The sequence below is a fragment of the Python bivittatus genome, unplaced genomic scaffold, assembly GCF_059951505.1.
Source record: "Python bivittatus isolate LINGU-HERP-01145 unplaced genomic scaffold, Pbiv_v1 ctg000840_np1212, whole genome shotgun sequence".
NCBI lineage: Eukaryota > Metazoa > Chordata > Lepidosauria > Squamata > Pythonidae > Python > Python bivittatus.
In genome coordinates this window covers 16,449,605-16,471,460 of record NW_028277113.1, presented here as the reverse complement: position 1 = coordinate 16,471,460, position 21,856 = coordinate 16,449,605, and the positions used below count along the sequence as shown (strand labels likewise).

At 38.4% G+C, this 21,856-nt stretch overlaps 1 protein-coding gene across 2 annotated transcripts in view; it reads right to left on the bottom strand.

Annotated features, from left to right (window-relative positions):
• Positions 1 to 21,856, bottom strand: part of PHACTR1 (phosphatase and actin regulator 1) — a 243,949-nt gene that overhangs the window by 7,175 nt on the left and 214,918 nt on the right. For both annotated transcript variants that reach the window (XM_088130728.1, XM_088130729.1), the window contains 5 exons: positions 21,068 to 21,276; positions 18,768 to 18,924; positions 13,979 to 14,034; positions 10,420 to 10,481; positions 3,024 to 3,164 (listed from right to left, as the gene is read on the bottom strand). In XM_088130728.1, the coding sequence (XP_087986854.1) occupies positions 3,024 to 3,164; positions 10,420 to 10,481; positions 13,979 to 14,034; positions 18,768 to 18,924; positions 21,068 to 21,276 (625 nt within the window). The remainder of the gene's footprint in view (positions 1 to 3,023; positions 3,165 to 10,419; positions 10,482 to 13,978; positions 14,035 to 18,767; positions 18,925 to 21,067; positions 21,277 to 21,856) is intronic.

The window sequence follows — 21,856 nt, the reverse complement described above, 5'->3', positions numbered from 1 at the left end:
GTTTCAAATGTAATTATCACTAAGTTATGGATTGCCTTTGGCCAGCAACCCTTTTTTAACCTGTGTCAGTGATACATAAAATGGAGTACATGACAGTTCTGTCTGAAAGGTCTGTTTTAAGGATTAGTGAGATAATTTTGGAGATATGATCAGGATATCCGGTGCTTTATTTTAATTTGTGTGTGCGTGTGTGACTTTGAGTCAGATGTTTTGTTTTATCTTTACTCCTGGCCACTGCCTGGACAAGTCCCTGCAGTTTTCTTGGCAAGGTTTTTTGAAAGTGGTTTGCCATTGCCTGCTTCCTAGGGCTGAGAAAGTGTGACTGGCCCAAGGTCACCCAGCTGGCTTTGTGCCTAAGGCAGGACTAGAACTCACAGTCTCCCACCTGATGCCTTAACCACGACACCAAACTGGCTCTCTATTTTAAATGTAGTGTGGAGCTATTCCTATGTTTGTTTATACTAAGTTGCCTCAATAAAAATCAACACATGAATACAGAGGGAAAAAAGTAAAATATTGGGTTTAAATAGCCATAAATTTTGAAAGTACAATCTATGACATTTTGCCAAAATGGGAATGGAATCATTGTCTCAGTTGAGAGCTAAATACTCAGAATCAAGCTAGGTCACTGCAGAGAGCAACTCCAACATTTTGCATCATTTAGCTTTCATGTTTTTAAAAGAGAAATAGAAATGTGAGATCCAGGGTGCTTGAGCAAGAGAAGAGGGAAGCAATCTTATTCTTTTCCTTTGCTCCCATCTCCACATTCTGCTAAAGTTGCTTTGAAGAACTTTGCAGAATCATCTCTATAATGATTAGGCAGAATAATAAATAAATGAACAGATTTTTATAGGAAGTATTTCAACTATATAAAAAATGCTGACTCCATGTTATATTTTATGAAGTTACTTGGTTAATTCCTAGGTTTTTGGCTGAAATTCAAATTTCCAAAGCACACAAGTCAAAGATGTAATCTTTTTTGTTTGTTCTTTGTACTGTGTTATGAATTAAAAACATAAAGAGGGAATTGCCATAAATTCTTTCTTTAATGGCTGCTGAAATCAGAAAATACTGCTTGGGTTGGATTTGAAAGAAGTAGTAATTCATAGAGGAGGTCAAACCTGTTTTATATTCTTTTTGATTTTTAGTGGAAATAGTAGTTCATAACAAGTAATATGACAAGATGATCTTGAGAAGAATGATTATGACTCCTCCACTGTTTTACTAAAATGTTTTGATGTCTTCAGAGCTGTTCCAGAAGTTTATTTATTTATTTAAACAAATTATATGGCTGCCCAACTCACTCATGGTGACTCCAGGCGGCTTACAGGAATAAAAATCTGTATTTTTTACAGATACAAAATACAAAACCCACTCCACCCCCTGGCGATAACAATACATTTACACTAGCCATTTGATGGACTCCAGGTCAACCTGGGATCCCCAGGCCCGCTGACAAAACCATGTCTTCCAGGGCCTTGCAGAAGTTACCATATTATGTAGGCAGACAGATGGGGTCCAAATCATCTCTCCCTTACTCCTATAACTCCTATCGTTTTCTGGTAATATTATTCAAGACCAAAGAAACTCAAATTTTAACTGAATGGTTCCCAAAATATGGTCCAGAGAGCAAAGATGATCCATGATAGTATTGGTCAAAATCATGTGAAATCACCCAAGCTTACAAGATCTTTGCCTTCCTCACTTGAAATCTTGTGATTTTTTTCGTGGAATATTGAAAATCATTGTTCTAGTACACACGTGTTGTAGCATTATTACTAGGGCTGTTTATTTTTCCTCATAGACTTTATGATGACAGAAGAACAGATCATATTAAAGGCATGAGCTAGCCCAAGTTAAGCATACTCAGTTGATTTCAGTGAGAGAAAAGTATGTGCTTAACTTTTCCCTCAATGGGGTTTGAAAGGCTGTATTCTGAGATACCTAATTAAGCTCAATTTGGAGATAAAACAGTTTTAAAGAAGGGTGAAAGCTGAAAGAGATTCTTCTCTTAACAAGCACACTGCTTTTGATAATCTTTGATTAAGAGGGGTATTTGGAGTCCTTCAAACACATAAAACCTCCTAAAACTTGTTTGTAAGAGGGAGAAGAGGGATGATTATATGCATACTGGAGAAGAGAAATATCTACATATATTTCTCCAATCAGATTGTTCACTTATTTAGTGATTTCTAACCTGTCTCTGTACAGTGAAGGGTTCTCATCCTTCTCCAGATGAATGGCCAGGTGGCAACATACATAGATGATGATATCTCTTAAGATGGTGGTACATAAACCAGAAATCAAACTGAACATCACCATTAAGAAGACAAAAACATAGACTGCTTAACCTAGTGCCTCAAGCAATATGAACTGCAGTGGCACTTGTGCTCATTGGCTGGCTTTGTGGCATACCTAAGTGCCACAGGAAGAATTGGATTTTTAAAATAATTTAGTGCTATATTTTCATGTCATGTGCAAAACAGCTTGCAAAATATATGCCTCTGATGCTCAGCAAAAGGAGAGGCCTCCTGGTACTACTGGTCAAAATGTCTTGTGTGCAATGCTACTGTCTTTCTCTCCTTAACAGGGTCCTTCTACAAAGTTAAAAAACAAAAACCAACCAACCACATGTACACAACAGGAGCCATGGGAAACCACAGGACCATTTCAAATGGAAGAGGACAGCATCACATTCCTGTAAATGTCAGTAAATGAGGAACTGTTATCGTAAGAATAAGACTTGTGTGGAAGCACCAAAATAATTATGCAAGTGCAAGATAATGTGTGGAACCAAAAATAAAAATGTAAAGTTGGTAGGAATAGAGGAGGGGAAAAAATACCACATGATTCTGGCTCTTCCTGCTAGGTCTTCTTATGAGCTTCCAGCTGGCAAAGCTGATGCTGTAGTCATGGCTACAGAAAATAAATTTAAACTACATCTTCTGGTTACTGGACTCCACCAAAAACATCTTAGGACTTTCTTTAACCTCTCAGCTGTTTCTGAGGCTTGTCCTACTCACCTTATCAGCTGCCGTTAGCCTTGTCCATGGTTTATCTGCCCGTCTGTCATAATCCTGAGCATCTGCCACTTCTACGTAATCACTAAAACGGATGAGGATTTTCCTCTCTCTCAGCTCTTCCACTGTAGGCCTTTGACTTAGCTGTAGGAGGAGAAAAATAGGGAAAGAACCCCCCAAATGTCATTCTTTCCAAAAGCCATTTCCAAATTTCTTAAACGAAAGAGCTTAAAAAAAAAAAGGCTGCTTAATTTTCAAGTTAATTTTAGTGCCTAGCAACTATTATCTGCTGATAAATATTAGACAAACCCTTATATCATGCAAAGTGGGATCAAGAAGACACAACCTCAAAAAAGGGGGTGTGAGCCCCAGGATCATATGTAGTTGACAGCCTAATTTAAAAGCTGTTCTAAAATAATCATTTTAAACTTTGGAAACATGAGTAATCCCATCCTAGCAAATGATTGCATGTGGAGGAAGAGAGAAAGAGGGCACCTACTTCTGGAAAAGGTGCTACCAGTGTGTTCTTAAGCCTCATTTGCATTGGGTAAGCAACATAGTCCTAGATAAATTAGTCCTATAGGAATGTAACCATTGTCCAAAAATGTTTGCTCACTCCTGCTATGAAATAAAAAGTTTCTCCCTGTTCAGTAACAGTGGAGTGCTTCCTTTAAAACATCAGGACTCCAACTGATTTATTGAAACTCATTCTAACGTTCAGGAACTTCTGATCATAGCGCTTTCTCAGTGCCAGCATTATGGAAATGCAGCCATCTAACTGGCAAGATCTCTGTCCTATATTTGAAGACAGTACCAAAAATGTGAACCAGTCCACAAGATGGGAAGGGGACAGCTGGAGGCAATTATGACTTTGCTTTCTTGTCATTTGTCCCTGTGATACAAATTTTGCTTTGTGTCATTTGCCATTTGCTGATTTTTAATGGCTAGTTTAGATTAAGTAGCTCAGTGATATTTCCTCAGTATCTCATAGCAGTACACAATGAAGGGACTGAATTCTATAAATGAAATTTCATTGGTGGCACTGAACTAGGGAAGAGTTAACAATGTGTATTTGAATAAGCAATGTACAAATGCAGTCAATACCCTATAGCTTACATCTTCCACTCTAACTGGATAACATCTAGTTCTTACAAGCTAGACTACACGTTGCTTGGAATCTGCTGGTCTCCATCTCTGTAAGTCTATCTGAATCTTCTGTAGTAAGCTTGAATCCTAAGATGGAAGCCTCTAGCCTATAGACAAAGGAAGGATGGTGATCAATGCCCCTGGCAGAAGGTCATTTCATCTATCTTATTTGTGACTTCTGTGTGGTTTTCCATAGTCCATTACTGCTAATTCATTTGGAACGTCATGTAAGGAATTTTAAATTTCTCTCTCCAAGCTACCTGCCCTAAGCTATTGATGTATTTATTCGGTGCAATGGTGACAAGAAACGGTTTGCATTTCTTTTTCTTTATGAAGGAGAAATAGGCATGTATCCCACCACTTAGATTTGTATAAAACCACTTCATGCTTCTCAGGCACATCAGACTGTAACTTTCGTTATTGCCACTCAACAGAACTAACGGTGGAGCTGTACCTGAAAACTTGAAGAACCCTGATATGACATTTCTCCTACATTTGCTCTTTTCTGGTTCTTTTGTTTTCTCCTTTTTCTTTGCACCTTCCATAATTAAATCATTTCTCATCTAACTTTTCTCAGACATTGTTTTCGTAATGTTATTTCACCTGTTTTCTTTCCCTTTTTCTAAATCTTACCATCACAAACCCTTTTGCTTGACTCATCTACAAACCTTTTCTTAAAAACTCTTTCCCCTCCTACTCCTCCTTTTCTGAGCAAAACTGTCCTCCACATTTCTTCCCTTTGTTAGACTTTTCCAGGTTGTTTGCCTCTTCTTTTTCACTGTTCCTCCCCGTTTCTCCAACAGAACTCTCAAACAGAGGCGGGTACTTTCAGCTGGAACGCTCTTTGCGTTACCAATTGAAAAGCAAAGCTATCCATCTTTCTTTACTTATTTCCTGGTAAAGAAAACAAAAGATGGATTGGAAAACTTGGGACAATTCCAAATCAAAGACAATGAGGCTTTCCGGACCTTCATTTCATGAGCCTTTACAATGTGTGTTTCAGTGAACTCAGAACGTTTTTGGATTCTCCCTGTCTTGTTCTGATCTATGCTGAAGTTCATCATGAGCATGGTTATATTTTTATGATTCAGAAAAATAGCAGAGAATGTCAGCTAATCAACATCTACATTAATTGCTTCCAAGGTATTCAATGACCGAGTAGCCTCTGTGCCACCACGGGTGCGTTGAGTTGTGAATGAACAAAAATTTCTATCTTCCAATAAAATAAAATAACATATCCCCACCCCCAGATCCATTTATTTATCTTACATATCTCTACCTGTGTATGTCTACATTCATCTGACACTTGATTGGAAAAAAAAACCTTCTGAGAGGCGGGTCTGCAAGGGATGATGTTGAAGAAAAATCAGTGGTAAAAAATATAGTATAGTATCTCCATGGCCATTGTCACACAGCAGTAAAACTTGCATGCAGAAGCTCTTCTGATTGGCTCATTTATGGGACTCAGTGTTCAAGCCTCTATTAGAGATGCCCTTCTGAATGTGGAAAGGGATAGTGAAGGAAGATCAGCATAAAGACTGCAGATGCAACATCAGGATATGTTAGTGAGAAAGTAGTTGACTTTCTACCTCCACTGAGAATCACAAGCTGCAGCTACTTGTTTTAAAAAGTATATTCAAATAAAAATGTTTCCCAGCTAAAGGTAAATCCCTCTGGAACTTCTTCATTAAGGGTTACCTGGAAGAGAACCACAGAGCTATGGGCTGCTTATTGATACGCTCAGATCTTATTCTCTCTCTCCCTCCCTCCCTCTGAAGAAAATATTGAGTATTACATGCCCAAAGAAAATCTGAGCTTTTTGGAAAACATACATAAAAAAAAAATCTTAGTAGTTCTACAAAGTACAAAAGTAAAAGCACATGAAAATTTGCTCTGTGTTGTAGACTCACTTGTTATGTAGGGATTTCCTTCTCACAGTGTTAACTTTGAAGTGCATGCATCAAAGGCTACATTTTTATTATTGTTGTTGCCACTATAGTAACCCCAAATGATTATTTATTTTCCATCTGCTCCTAAGCCAAATAAGCAAAAAAAATCCCCTGAAATCTCTTTTTAAATATCAGTGATGGGACTATGAACTCAAATATGCAAAGGTAAATTTGATTTGTGCTATCTTTGTTCATGTTAAAATGCCATTCTTCTTCCACTTTTGACATACATTAAGGATATGTTTAAGGATTATACGTTAAGGATTCTGTTGCTATTACTGAATGTCAAAGCTTCTGACAGTTTATCACTGAATGTTATTTAAATGGAGCAAGACTTTAAAAAACACTATTTATATTTTGAAAATGACAAATGATCAAAGTAGATAACTTGATGGTCCAAAAATAGACTTAGCCTACAATCTTGCCCATGCTGAAGAAAAAGAAAAACTTTGCATGGTCATATAAAGAAATATCATTGCTACCAGGAAAGTATATATTTGGGAAATGAAAGGAAGGTAATATTTCAATATTGTATCATAAGCCAGGACAGTTCCACTAAAGTAAAGAAACAATCAGTGAATTCAGACAACCACTTGTTGGTTTGCTGACTACTTAAAAAATCTTTCACTGCACAGCTCTAACCAGGTAGAGAGCCAATCATCTACAACATTTCAACATATACTGAACTGAATATTATAACTCTACAATATCAAAGAAGCCCAGAGAACTGGATCTCATGAGCGACTGGCTGTCCATATGATACACTCTGAGACGTTACATCAGTCATTCTTCAGAGATTATCTGAATCTGGCCAAGGCTGTGTCACTGTAGATCAGGTTGTAAGTGACCAATTTTGGCACAACTACATTGCAAATCTTAAGATAATGACACACCATGCATATTCACTCAGTGCAATTCATGAAAATTGTGCTTTGGAGTATGTCTCGTCCACACTTGCTTTTCTATCAAGTCATGGAGCCAACACCCATGCAGACAGGTTTGTGGATCTGGCTTTACCAAAGCCAAGACTGTAACTGGCACATCCAAGTACAAAATTTTACTGTCTGAGTTATCAGCTGGCTATTATACATGAACACCAAGGAAAGCTACTTTTCATACATTTTCTGCTGATATTCACTTTAAATGTTTCTATTACTTTACAAACCAATATTCAGTAAGGTCCTATTTCCTTGTCTTCATAACAAAGTAGACCCAAATATAAAATAACATCCATAGGGAAAATATTATGCAGAGAAAGGCACATTAAGGGTAGTAAGTGTGCTATGGCCATATCTGTATTGTTCTAACTTTCTGCTGTGTTGTATCTGCACAGTGCAGGAATCAGTCATCAGAGAATTTAAAATACAGCAAAAAACCTCCATCCTATTTGGGTTAAGACATCATGGCTAGGGCTCAGATCTGTGTCTGTGTCTGAGAAGACAACCAGGAATGAACCTGGGATCCTTATTCTGACAAACTCCAAACTCTATTCCCTTTTTAAAGAAATACAAGTGAACCAAATGTAACATCTCTTTCTGTTTTCTCACCTAATCTTTTTATCCTTTGGTTAGTCACACCACTCTCAAGATCCCATTATTTCTAACATTCCTTGCTGACTTGAGCCAATACGAGGTCAGCAAAGAAAATTTGCTGGCCTTCAATTCATTTCTTTGTATTGCTTAGTTTTCTAAACGGGAAGGAAGAAGGCTATTGTCATGGTACAGGCTGGTTAGAGAGGTAAATGCAAATGTTAAACTTGACTTTCACAGATTAGAGTTTAAGAGAAATGATTATTATATATTATTATATACCTTCTGACTTTTAAAAAATTATGCATGATTGGCTAAATAAGAAAAGTCTAACAAATGTATCCATTTGTTTGGTAAAAGATTTGGAATAGCCACCCTATCTATTAGAATCTGTGTCCAGATTTGTGAATGGCTGATTTAATATTACAACTAATCAAGCTAGAATTGATTAAAATCAAACATATGGCTTCATTTTTAATTTTATCTTGCCTTCTCCCAAATGGAAGAGCCAAACTGAATATTTTGTTCTTAATATTTTTTCCCTTATTCAGTGTCCACAGCTGATTGATATTCTGAAATTTCTGGCCTATGAATATGAACTAACCCCTAAGCTTGATGCTTACAGAAGAATAAAAATAAAAATGGTTTCACCTATACCTCAGATTTCTACTTTGCTTCAAAACAGTTTCTAAAACAGAAACAGTGGTGGCCAGTATAGGAATGACATGGGATTTCATTTTTCCCTAACTCTTGGGATTCATGTAGTGTAAACATTGACTTTTCAGGACTGAATCTGAATGGATGACTGAGGGCAAATTCATCTTTATCTGTAAAACTGAGTAATAAAAGAGATAACTTTGGAAAATCCTGATGGTTAAGAAAAAGTGTTTTGGAAGAGAAACAGAAACAAAATAATGCAAGCATCTCTGATCCCAGTAAGATGTGAATTATAACCAGTAATAAAATCAACAGGTTGGAGAAGAACTATAGCACATTTCTGGCATCTCTAGTTAAAAAATCACCAGGTACTAGGATAGATCTTTCCCTGTCTGGACCCTTGAGAAGTGCAACAGAGAACAGTAGTTGGCTCTATTCGTCTACTGACTCTACCTAAACCTCAGTTAGAAAGTTGCTGGACGGCAGACACTTTCCTGTGATGTGTTCATAGTACACTGGTGTGGATCATACAAGACAATGAGGAGATGGACTGTTCTTGAACAAAGGGTGTGTCTGGATTATCTTTTCATCTCTTTCGACTTGGGGTGCTTGATACATTTATTGAGCAAACATTCTCTCAGGCCCAGCCCAAGAACAACGGTGAGACAGTCCAGTCGAGTACAGTTCCTTTATTTGCTTACACTTTATAGACAGAATCTTGCCAAACTAAATCTATACTACAGCAACTAGTAGATATACCCTGGGAGATTCTAGGGAGTGGCTACTCTGAATCTCTTACTCTTCTCATGCTCCCCCTGCAGACTGTGTTGCCTCTTGTCTCCTCTCCCCTCCTGGAATGCACCCCCTCCTTCCTGATAGCCTTGATCTCCCACATCACTCTCCTCCTCGTAGATATATTCCATCACACATTCATCACCAATTTCTCATCCAGGGAATTTTACTGGAAATGTAGATTGTATCTTGCATTAGCAACTGTCCAATTAATTCTATTTTTCTCTCCATTAAATAGTATGTTAAAAAGACAGAGTATCTCCATGATGCCTTTTGAAGATCACTAGGGATACTGTATCAGAGTATTTTCAACCAGAGCTGAGATTTGGATAGTATGATCCAGAGAAAAGATGCAGCTGCTTTAAGGAGTTGAAGACAGGGCTACATTCTCACCCCTGTCCACTATGAAACACTTTTTTAGAATCAGCTGCAAAGTCCTGTAATGCCTTATTTGTAATTCCAATTAAAATTGCATGCATGCATACACCCAACTACATGAGTTCAACCTGTAGTTGTGTATTTTTCATGTATCAAAAGGTTTTCTGTTCTTTTTTCACTAACAATATAAGTATGTATATATGTATGTGTGTGTGTGTACATATATATATTCCAAAAATGTACATCCTTCTCAAATGTTTTATTTCCATTCAATTAAAATATCTCAGATGATCAGACTTCCTTTCTTTATAAGTTTATTCTTCAATTTACTACATGATCAGCAGTATACAGAAGAATTAAATGAAAACAAAATTAGGCTAACGTTGAGTGCTTTTGAAAAATAACTTTATTTTCAAAAAACATTCCCTAGTTTTTCCTTGTTCATGGTTTTGCTATCAAAGAAATAGCAAATATTATGCTGGGAGTAAAGCACATGTATGTCCATTAAAAGAAAACAGTCTTTTTTGGGACATACCACTGCATGAATTTATTAAAACAAAAAACAAGAGGGAATTGTATTAGTAGAAATGGATGTAATTTAGAGCTGCACAATTAGTGATCCACCAAGCCCAGTACATAATTTGCAACATCTCGAATGCTTGATAACCCCTCCTCAATTTTGCAGCTCCAAGCAATTTACTGAATTCCTCATGGGTCACTTTTATGCATATGCGTCTGCTAACTCTACTGGTGTCTCTGTCTGCAGCATTTAGGATTTCAAAGCTATATCAAGAGAAAATGCCTCAAGGATTCCTTGTAAGGAATAAAGTGCTTGGAAAATATGCTCTTCAGGAAACAAATGCATCAGAAATGAGTATGGTGAAGAAGTTCACATCCGCTCCAAAGCTTCAAGGTTTCCATGAAGGACAAAACAAAGTAATTTCTCACCTTGCGGGTTAATCTTCTCTTGATCTCTCGTTTTTCTTCCTGCTCTTCTTGCTCATTCCGTGCTAGAAAAGATTGACAAAGTTCTAAACTTGCATGCATTTAAAAAATGGCAAGGGGTGATTAGTGCCCCTTGCTCACTTGGACACAAATTTCTATACACCTCAAAAACATCCAAATCCTTTACTCTCTAGTTATATGTCAGCATGCCTTTGACTTATTCACAGACTTGGGTTAAGCAATCATGTAGGAAGCCAAGATGTCATCAACCTCTGCACCAAGATCTGTCAGCTACAGATAAAAGTACAGAATAATCCTGACAGAGCAAGCAATTCAGAGCTCAGCTTGGTATCTTGCTTCTATGGAAGAGTTTCTAGAATGTCCCAAAGACACTATAGGCACTATACAAAAATATAATGGAGCTTCCATGCACATCCCATGAATTTCAACTTTCCAGGAAATGAGATTCAACATACTGCTTTATCTACAGCACTTCCTGGACTCATCATAACAATATTTCATTATATGCAGTTGCACATATCATTTAGGAAGATACTGTTTGGTTATACATTGTTATAGCCAAAGCAACCATTTTATTCTGGGTGGTGTGGGTCTTCCGGGCTGTGTGGCCATGTTTTGGAAGTTTTGTTTCCTAACGTTTTGCCAGCATCTGTGACCAGCATCTTCAGAGAGCAGGAGCACAGACAGGAGCAGTTCTCTCTGTGCCCAGGATGATGTGACCCTTTTGTGGGTATTTATAGAGATCTGAAGGGGGGGGATTGGGTGTGTGTGTGGGGGTGGTTGGTGGGGGTGGTTAGGGTGGGGGTGGGGTGTGTGTGGCAGGTGTGGGGTTTAGGTTAACGAGTGGCTGCTTGTTTTGGTGTCAGCATCTGTGTGTATCTTCCTGGGGATTAGGCAGGGTTTTTTCTTCTATTGAGTTGTTAATGAGTGGCTGCTGGGGGTGATTAGTATGTTCATTGTGTGAACCGTTCACACGTCCTGGTGGTTGAGCTGAGTTCGTTGACCTTTTGCAGGCTGTATTTTTCAGGATTGGTAGCCAGGTTTTGTTGATTTTTAGACTCTCCTCTTTTTTATTGAAGCTGTGCTGGTGTTTGTGAATCACAATGGCTTTCCGGTATAGCCTGGTATAGTGGCTGTTGGTATTGTCCAGTACACAATGAACATACTAATCACCCCCAGCAGCCACTCATTAACAACTCAATAGAAGAAAAAACCCTGCCTAATCCCCAGGAAGATACACACAGATGCTGACACCAAAACAAGCAGCCACTCGTTAACCTAAACCCCACATGCCCCCACACCTCCTAACCCCCCCACCAACCCCCCCCACACCCAATCCCCCCCCTTCAGATCTCTATAAATACCCACAAAAGGGTCACATCATCTTGGGCACAGAGAGAACTGCTCCTGTCTGTGCTCCTGCTCTCTGAAGATGCCGGTCACAGATGCTGGCGAAACGTTAGGAAACAAAACTTCCAGAACACAGCCACACAGCCCGGAAGACCCACACCAGCCATCGTATTCCGGCCGTGAAAGCCTTCGACAATACATCAACCATTTTATTATTTAAAAAGCCACAGAACAGATCGTGATCCAGCCTCTCAAAGGAGCTGCAAAGAATCCCCAACTAGAGTCATGTATGCGAGATGGGTGGCTATATAAATAATAATAATAATAACAACAACAACAACAACAACAATAACTGTAACTAACTGCCACATGTAAAAATGCATCTTTGATCTCACTTGCATCACAAGTATTTTGCAACTTCATCACAACAAAGATTCATTGGGAGTATCATCACCAAAATCTCTATTATGAACAGGAATAATTTTTAGATTTGAAATTTGGGGAATGGCTTTATTTATTATTTTTATTTATTTAATTCAATTTGGACACTGCCTAATTCCAACTGACTCTGTTCACAAATAGTGACATAAAAAGCAGTACAAACCCCAAACAAGATGGCATTGGGCACAACATACAAAGAGAAAGCAAAAGTAACAGGCACACCCACCAAGGGGCCCCATCCATCAAGGTCTGGGAGAACTATCAGATCTTCAAGGCTTTTTGGAATGCCAACAGAGTTGAAGCCACATGGATCTCATTCCACAGGGCAGGCACCATGACAGAGAAGTCACGGTTCCTGGGTCCTGATAGATGACATTGTTTAATTGAAGGGACCTGGAGCACACCAATTCTGCCAGCACATACTGGCCAGGCAGAAACTATGGGAAATAGTCCCTGAAGTGACCTGGCTCTACACAGATAGGGCTCAGGTAATAATTAGCACTTTGAATCGCACCAGGAAGTGGACTGGTAACCAGTGCAGCTCGCAGAGCAGAGGTGTCACACAGACGTACTGAGGCATGCCCATCATTGCCACATCTCTGCATTGTAGACCAGCTGAAGCTTCTGAGTAGTTTCCAAGGGCAGCCCCATGTAGAGCACTTTGCAGTAGTCAAGACTTGAGGTGACTAGGGCATCAATGACTGTCTGAAGGGCCTCCTGATCCAGGTTGTGATTATCAAAAGAGCAGTTGTAAGACTAACCACAATGGAGTGACAGCAGATATATAGTTGGCTTGCTTCTCAAAGCATGTATGCTGAGACACATCCTTACTAGCATTCAGTTATTACTTGCATCAAAATACTAGTCATTTCACTGGAATTTATGTTCAAGTTGATTTGCTTAAGATTAATGTCCTACAGCAAGAGGAGTTTGATTAAACTATTTTCTCTACTTAATTATTTATGGCTAAGTGTCTTAAACTATTTTCAAGTCAAATATATGTGTACCAGTATGATTTTTGCTCAGGCTGAGGTATCATTAATTCAGTTTATATAGCAAACACTCCAGTATAAGGGAAAAAAATGGCTTTTCTGCTTTCTTTTTGGCATGAAAATGTAATTATATATTTCAGTAAGAATGATTTACATATTCTTAGATATTTGTCCAAGGCTGTACTTTCATACACCTTTATCTAGGATTAGCTCCATTGTATTTTACTAGATTTTCTTTCCAACAGAAATACCTAAGACAATACGTTTTGGCTGAATTCTATACACACTTTCTTAGGTGAAAACACACTGAAGTCAGTGGGGTATATTTCAGAATAAATCTGTACAGGACATTTTAGTAAAAGAAAAAGAGGAAATAATGGTCCTTTATTTGAATATCCTGGGCTGACTCCAATATGTTCTCATTTGAACTTTAAGCTAAAGCACCTAAACATAAATGTATCTTTACAAGCAATTTGTTTTGGATAATAACAGCAATGCAAGGATATAATGCACGCTGGGCTCAGGCAGGCAAGGTAGAAGAATGGAACCTCCATCCTGGATGGGTCTCCTAGATCAGTATTTCTCAACCTGGTCAACTTTAAGATGTGTGGACCTCAATTCCCAGAATTCTCCATCCAGCATTCTGGGAGTTGAAGTCTACAAACCTTAAAGTTGCCAAGGTTGAGAAACACTCTCCTAGAGTGTACTTATATCATACAACACTTCCTTGATTTAAATTTAAGTTTGTAGCTACTCACGTTTGAGAATATTCCTCTGCTCTAATTCTTCAGCAGTTGGTCTCTGGCTCAGCCGTCTGTAGAAAAATCCCAATATCAGTTTTTGTACCATATCAGGACCTCCAGCCTTCAATATTTGCCAGAGTCACTCTTCATCAGATAATGCAAAAACTCCGGAAATGACATTGTTCCTACATAGATACGGATATTACTGAGCAAAACATACACTTGTACTTTCCTTTATTGCCAACCAAAGGGAAACCAAACATGTTGTGTCATATTAGGCATTCCCCTTCAGGCTAATTGATGGACAGTTATATGAGGCAGATATCTTTTACTCAATTTCCTTCTTCCTATGACAGCTTCCTGAGTCTCATGAGTATGACATCAGTTCTGTGTTCCTCATTGTATGAGCCTCCAAACTGTGTAGAGATCATAACAATTCAGAGAAACTACCAGGCATGGTAACTATGCTCAGAACAGGGCTTCTTCTTTGCTCCTCAGATCCTGTTTTCCACCTAAAAATCTGTCTTTAGATTCTGGAATAAAACCTGGAGCAGGATGGAAGCTGAAATGAGATGACCTCCAGCCAATAGGATGGTCATAAGAAGGTTACGGGTGGCTGCCTTAAAGTAAAAATAGAAAGCTGTCCACCATGACCAATAGTGGTCATCTTGTACAAGGATTCCAGCCTGCCAATTCAACACAGCTTTTTCTATCTATTAATCAAAAATCATATTTAAAAACAAGTCTCCTGATAGCTGAGAATATATCGTGAATAAAAACGTATCTCTTCTGATTGTTTTTGTTTCCTAGCTCAAGAATATGAGGAACCAGCGTGGTATAGTGGTTAAGCTGCTGACTAGGAGTGGGGATTTCCCCCTCTTAGCTATGGAGACTCATTGGGTGACGTTAGGTGGTCACTCTTTCTCAATCCAACCTATTTCGCAGGATTGTTGCCATGGGAGAAATATCAGAGGAAAGAGTGCTCAGTGCCACCTTGAGCTTCTGGTGGAAAGGGGGGATAAAAATCTAACAAATAAACACGATAAATCACCAACCAGCCTTCTGTCAATGGAAACAGTGAGTAATTCACAGTATACAGTAGTTGGAAAAGGCACCATACTCCTACAAGATCCCAAAGGATATTGTTGCACTATGAGCACAGGGAACCAGGGCCAGTGACCCATTTCTCTGCATGCATCTTTCTCTCTTTAGGCTGCATTTGCACAACAACCTTTTAACCAGGTTACTGACTGAACTTATTTTTTGAATTTGCCCAATATACTGAACCATAAACTAAAGAAGTTTGCATGACAGGTGTACCACAAAAATAAAACAACAAAATAGCAGTAACAACAAAAAATAAGGCTAAAACTAACCAGTTTTACCTATTGTGCAAATGCAGATACAAGGTCTTTGTCTGACCTGGTTAATGATATAGTGGGAACACAACTGCAGTGTTCCATTGTGGCATCTGTGGGCCAAATCAGATGTCAGTTTAAATGCTTGTTTGCTGCCACATCTTCTTCCTTTTCCTTAAGCTAGAGCTCAGTACTCTACTCCCACAAGACACACATTTAACAACTGTTAGATGACTGTTGTGTTTTAAATGGAGTATTTCAAATTCACGCCTCATTCATTTTAATAATCAGAATAAATTGATCCCAGGCCTTACAATCAATCAGAGATGGAGATGTTATTATAACATCTAATAGGCTTCCTGTTTGTGATGACAACTTCTTGTTTTATGCTGAATCTAATTTTCATCTACCAGCATCTCTGCTAATGCTTTCTTCTGAGCTTAAAGCAACAGGAGAAATTCTTCAAAAACATCTAAATCAGTTTTCTTATGAAGATGGAGAGGTCTAGTTGAAGGCAGATGAGTATGATTATTGTCTATGGAGTCATGTATTCAAAATGTTTGTTGTTCCAGCTGGAATTAATGTAGTTAATTTAGTCAGCTGGCTGTTCAGAGACTTCAGGGACTTTCTTCAGAATGCTGCAGTCTCTTTTTGTTATGTTAAACCTTCTTTTTATTTTGTTTATATTGGGATACTGGGACCATTTTATGCCTTTTACATTTAGCTAAGAGTGGAGGTGTGGAATGTTGAATTGTGTATGTTAACTAATGTTAATATTTTAGAGCTCTGTTTGGACTTTTTGTTGAGAATTGGATGGGAGAAGAGCTAATTTACTCGATTTGCCTATTGTTAAGAGATGGGTTATGAGATGAAGAGTTTATATTGATTAAATGAGAGGAGGTGAAGAAATTATGGAATTATTTATACTTGTCATTATGAGGGTGGGAAATCCCTTTTTTTGGGGGGGGTTGTTTTCTTACACCTTTTTTTCCTTCTCTCTTTTTTTCTTCCTTGTATTTTTTGCTTATATTCTTTTATTGTTTTATCTAAAACTTTTAATAAAATTATTGGGAAAAAAAGAATGCTGCATTTCTATTATTAAAATTGTTAACCGCAATCACACTTTGCATTTCAACTGTTCTCAGAAGGCTATAAAGTAATTTTTAAGTTTTTCTTCACTCTGCTTCTAGTGAATATTATCTTTAATACTAAACTTCTAACACAGGTAAAGAAGTTTAGAATGCCAACAATAATTCTCTATGAAAAAAGCTTTGGAGGAATAATATTAAAGAAGGGTTTGAAGTCCTCTTCAAGCAAGAAGTGCAAACTTTGGGGTACAAGGATGAAAAAGTAGGAAGAGATTGATGGAGGAGGGAATGTTAAACAAAAATTACTGGTGCCTCCCACTTTGGGCAGTAACATCTCCATTACTGGCTACTATCCCAACCAATGAGATCTGGAGGGCCTCTTGTTCCCATCACGCCTTTGCATCAACTGAGGATCTTTATAGTCTAGCACAGTGTTTCTCAACCTTGGTGACTTTAAGACATGAGGACTTCAACTCCCAGAATTCCCCAGCCAGCATGCTGGGTTGGGAATTCTGAGAGTTGAAGTCCACATGTCTTAAAGTCGCCAAGGTTGAGAAACACTGGTCTAGCAGCATTGTTATGTATGCTTTAAATGTCTGAGCACAGGTTGTTGGTTTTTTAAAAAGAATCTCGCAGCCAAAGTTAAAATAACTTGAAGTGATATGACACCTGAAAGGCTGAAACTGAAAATGGAAATACAACATAAGCTGTTATATTTCCTTCTTCGTTTTAAAGGTAAACTCTCAAACAGAATGCCAAAAGTTCTTTGTAAGCTTTATTAGACACAATCCTACAGAATTATATGAAATAATTAAATAGCAGGGTAAATTATTCTTTTCTTTGGCTGGATTTTGCGTATTAGGAATGTGAGAGAAATTTGATCAGTCCACATCTTAATACAAAAACTTTTGATTCAGTAAAGGAACTGAAGCTTAGATAGCCTTCACATTCACTCATAATTGATTTTTGTTTCGGTGCACTCATAGTAATAATGTATAAAAATACATTAGGAAAAAACTGCTTGCAAAATATGTATTAGGGAAGATGAAACGTACAGAGTTTCCTATATAAACTTTATTTGCATTAGCTTTAATTTCAGACTAAACTAATGTATTTATCATTCCTAAATGTGAGGCTGAAAATAGCTTGTTCTGGTCACCTTTCCAATTTATTATTAGTGAAGCAGAACAAAAGTAGTAAACTAAACTTCTCTAAAACACTTGCTAGTTGTAACTAGGTAAATTGCCCACATTAAGGCAAATTAAGGCTTTTAACTATCTGGGGGTCATTTTTCAATCTTCTGCTGTGTGGAGGGAACAAATAAATGCTACTTCTGATGGTCCTGTAATATAGTTAATGTAATTCTGCATTTGAGAGTAGCGGGGTGGGGGTGGTGGGGGGTACCATTTTGTGCCTGCTGCTATAAATAACTTCAAAGTCAAGGTGAGCAATCTCCTCCACTATGACTCACAGATTTGCAATTTAAAGATCCAAGTCTTCTAGAAGCAGTGCAAACTACATTTCTAAGAGAGATGCTGAGTCTCTTAATGTACTTCCAATTTCCTTCTGAATTTGGAAGTCAGGCTGTCCCCTTTAGAGGCTCCAATGAGATTTTACTGCCTTAAATCCTGGCCAAAACTGATTTCTAATGATGGATCTTTGATTTCCTTGAATCTGCTAGAGGGCTTCTCATCGTCCTGGAAGAAAGAAGGAATAGAACTGAAGCAGTTTATCAGCCTAATACTTTATCTCATTGGGGACCAGGAGAGCCAATACTGAAGCTGAGCTGAAACAAAAGGTTTTTGATACTGATCTCCCAAAAAATCAGAGGACAACTCCCCTTTTCAGTGGTGGTGGTTTGTCAGGTAACTATTCAACCCAGCCAATTACTTAGTTAGCATCTCATGCCTCTCACACCAAACAGCCTTTCTTTGACTAGGCTTAACACTCTGTCATCTATGTAAATGGAAGAGAGATACAGCAACATCCCAGTGCAAGACCATTTCTGCTTTGCCCATTGGGGGAATCTGAACCAATCATGCATGTATTATTCTGCTGTCCTATTATTCAGTTTAGTAAACTGACCTAATAACTCCCCTGTCATCGAAGCCTCTTGGTAGGTTCACTTGGGAGAACTCTTGCTTTTCACTTCCTGGCCTCTTGCTAGAAATCCCCAGAAGGGTGCAAAGTTCTGTTTTGTGGTCACTGCAGTCTGGAGGCTATTGCTACAGATTTGTTTGCCAACTGTATACACGTATGATGTTATGGAAACGCCCTTTCAGTTTATCTGCCTGGGAACTGCATCCCTTTTTCCAATTTCTGTTGGTGCCGAACAGGGAAGTCTAGGGTTCGTCTTACCTTGTCAGCTTGGTGCCAATCTGCTGCCTGAGCTCCAGCCGCTCCTCATCGGTCTGCATGGGGAGGATGTTCTTCTCCTCCAGCTCACGCTTAGATGGCCTATTGCTCAACTTGATAGCTAAAGAATCTTTTCTGCAAACTTTCATTGCCAGGGAACCTTGGATAGAAAGAATCACGTTCAATTTAACTGTTGCAGCAGAGTCACAGGAGCTTGTGTTTTTACTTCCTCATCTGCTTTTAAGACCTCTACCTTCACAGAAACGTTGAACGTTGAACGAGAGAGCCCATCTCAAAAGCATTTCCACTCGTTTAGTGTGTTCTCTTATGAAGGTGAATGTTTCAGTGCTAAGTATAATATTATCTCATCCCTCCATGAATGCAAAGTGAATGATTTTGTATGGGAGACACGTGTTGTGCATATGGAAGTGGCCTCAAGGTTCCAGTCTCAGCTAGCAAGACGGCTCTTGTTCAGACACAAGACTTTCTACTATTGCCATCCCAAGGGCAGAAGAGAGCAGCAAACCTGACAGGCCACTGAAAGAAAGCAACCGTGGTTTGGAAGAAGGATTGTGGGAAAGGAAAATGGGGTAAATGCTCTCCTCCCTGCCTCATGGTCCTACATTCAAGGAACTGATATTCCCTTTCCTGTAAAGTGAAAGAAAGCTGTAATGGTAGAAAAGCACAATATAAATAACAAAACAAATAAAAATTGGTGGGCATCAACCTACAGACATGAAGAAGAATGGGTAGCATACGCTTCTCCCTCCGTTTAATGCTACCTCTTGCCAAACCCATTATATCCGGCAAGAACATTGTTAATGAGCCCTATCACCTGAGACATTTCCTTGCTTCTGCAGTGGGCCATGTTCCCATGACATCAAGCTTAAGCAATTGCTGCTTCGTTGGATATTGTTCTTCAATGCCAGATTTGTTTCACTTTTTTTTTTTTTTTGTGGTGTGGCAAAGGGATAAGACTGTCATATTTTTGCTACTGCATCCTATATTTGCAGCTAGGGAAACAAGGAGGCAGAGCAATAAAGCAGACAGAAAGAATTGGATTGTATCCTCCAATTCCGTTGCAGCACAGACCTATTTTTCTTTTTCTGAGATCTCAGGCTGTAAAGCAACATGCCCAATGCTATTTGGAAGATGATGAGAATCAGTGGGTCAGGAAAGGGAATGGACTTGTCAGGAGAAAAGATAAAGTACAGGAATGTATGACAAGCCTCAGTAATTGAGGGAAAATCTCCATATTATAGATTCTGGGTGAATGTTATGTTTTTGTGCACTGAAAATATGTAGGGTATAAGGAATGTGGGGCTACTGTCAGCAACTGGCATCCACAAAGAGCCATGGGGTTCTAGGCTATCACAGATATCTAGATTAGCCCCTTGGAAAATGTTCCACTTTATCTCAGAGTACTCCCCCTCCCAGTTGCTCAGGACATACGGTGGTTCCAAGTCTTCTAAGCCAGGGGCTTTCAAACTTTTTCAGAGCACAGACTCCTGAAACCCTACTAGCGATAGACAATTGGGTGCATTCAAGTCACTTTTTTGGAGGGTCCTTAGTCTTTTATGGAACCTCCATCAAGTACTCGCAGAACCCTAGGGTTCTACAGAACAGACTTTGAAAAACTAAGCAACTTGTCTTTTCTAGCAACATTTGAGCATTGTTACTGCTCACCTTCATTCCCTGACTGCTACAACTGGTATATAATACTTGGTCTGGCAGAAGCAAGAAGCTGAACATCTTTTCAAAGCTTTGCAAATCTGCATATCAATATGCAAGGATATAAACATGAGTCATCAAACCTTTTCAGGTTTTGTTCAATCCCGCTGTGCTGCAATATCACCTGAAATCTTGTAAGATCATCAAATGTTATTCTCCAAATGTTATTCTCTGCTAAGATTGGAAAAATCTCACAAGATTTGGTGATCTCTTTCATTTAGTTCAACTGCAACAGTCACTTTAGGAGTTATGAATGGACTCATAGATGGGTTGATGCTCTGTAGAAGAGATCAAGAGAAAATTATACATTTCCTGATCTATCACTTTTATTTGCATATCTGGACATGTTAATTCCCAGAAGAATTCTTGCATTCTTAAGGTAAGGTTTTCTCATATGCTTTATTTCCCATACAGAACTGTTTCACCACAGGAAAGTTAGCCGTATGAGAACCAGGCAATGTTTTCTCCTTGTGATCCATTCAAAGCAGTTGCAAGAATCAGCGCTGCTTTCTCTAGCCTGTATGAAAAGAACAAATGTTTAGTGTGACTTGTAAATAATGAGCTTTGCTTACTTGAAAATAATGAGCTGTCATCATCTTCCTCTTCCTCCTCATCCTCTTCTTCTCTTGTATAGAGGCATGAAGAATCGCCAAAGTCAGATTCATGAGGCACATTTTCTTTATTGTCATCACATTCGATCACAACCGTTGGCACCTGTCTCATGTCTGAAAGGCCTCCAGGTCCAGTCTTTGTGATGCTGTCACCCCCATGTAAACTGGAGCTTTAAGAGTAAAAAAATAATAGAGAAGAAGATGACATAGCATCTTAGAATCAAATGCTATGTCAGCATCTTTCAGGTTAAAACAGAGGCAACTATAGAGCAACTTTGGATATACTGAGCTTGGACGCTTGTAACAAAGGTGATGATGTACTCCTGGAAGAACATTTGTGTGACAGACTAAAAGTTGGCTTCAATGTGTCAGCTTTCAGCCTTCGAATTAGCTGTTTATGGTCAAAGTTCAATCTGTTGCTTAAAAACCAAACCGTAATGATGTTCAAAAATGTAACTTCAATACTCAAAAAACCTGACCCTATTTTTCCTCTTTTTTCCATATCTATCTCTATCTCACTTCTATCTCTACCTCTGCTTTTTAAAAGTTTTCTATGCTTAGTTGTTTAGGTTTTTTAAATGGTTTTTTATTTCTTTCCTTCTCTTCTTTATCCTTTCTAGCCCCCCCCTCCCGTTTTTAAAGCATATACTCTATTATATAATATTTTGGGTTTTTTTGTTTTCTAGAGTAAATCATCCTTTATACACTGAGAACATAATTAGATACTTTTACATTTTATATATTTAATAA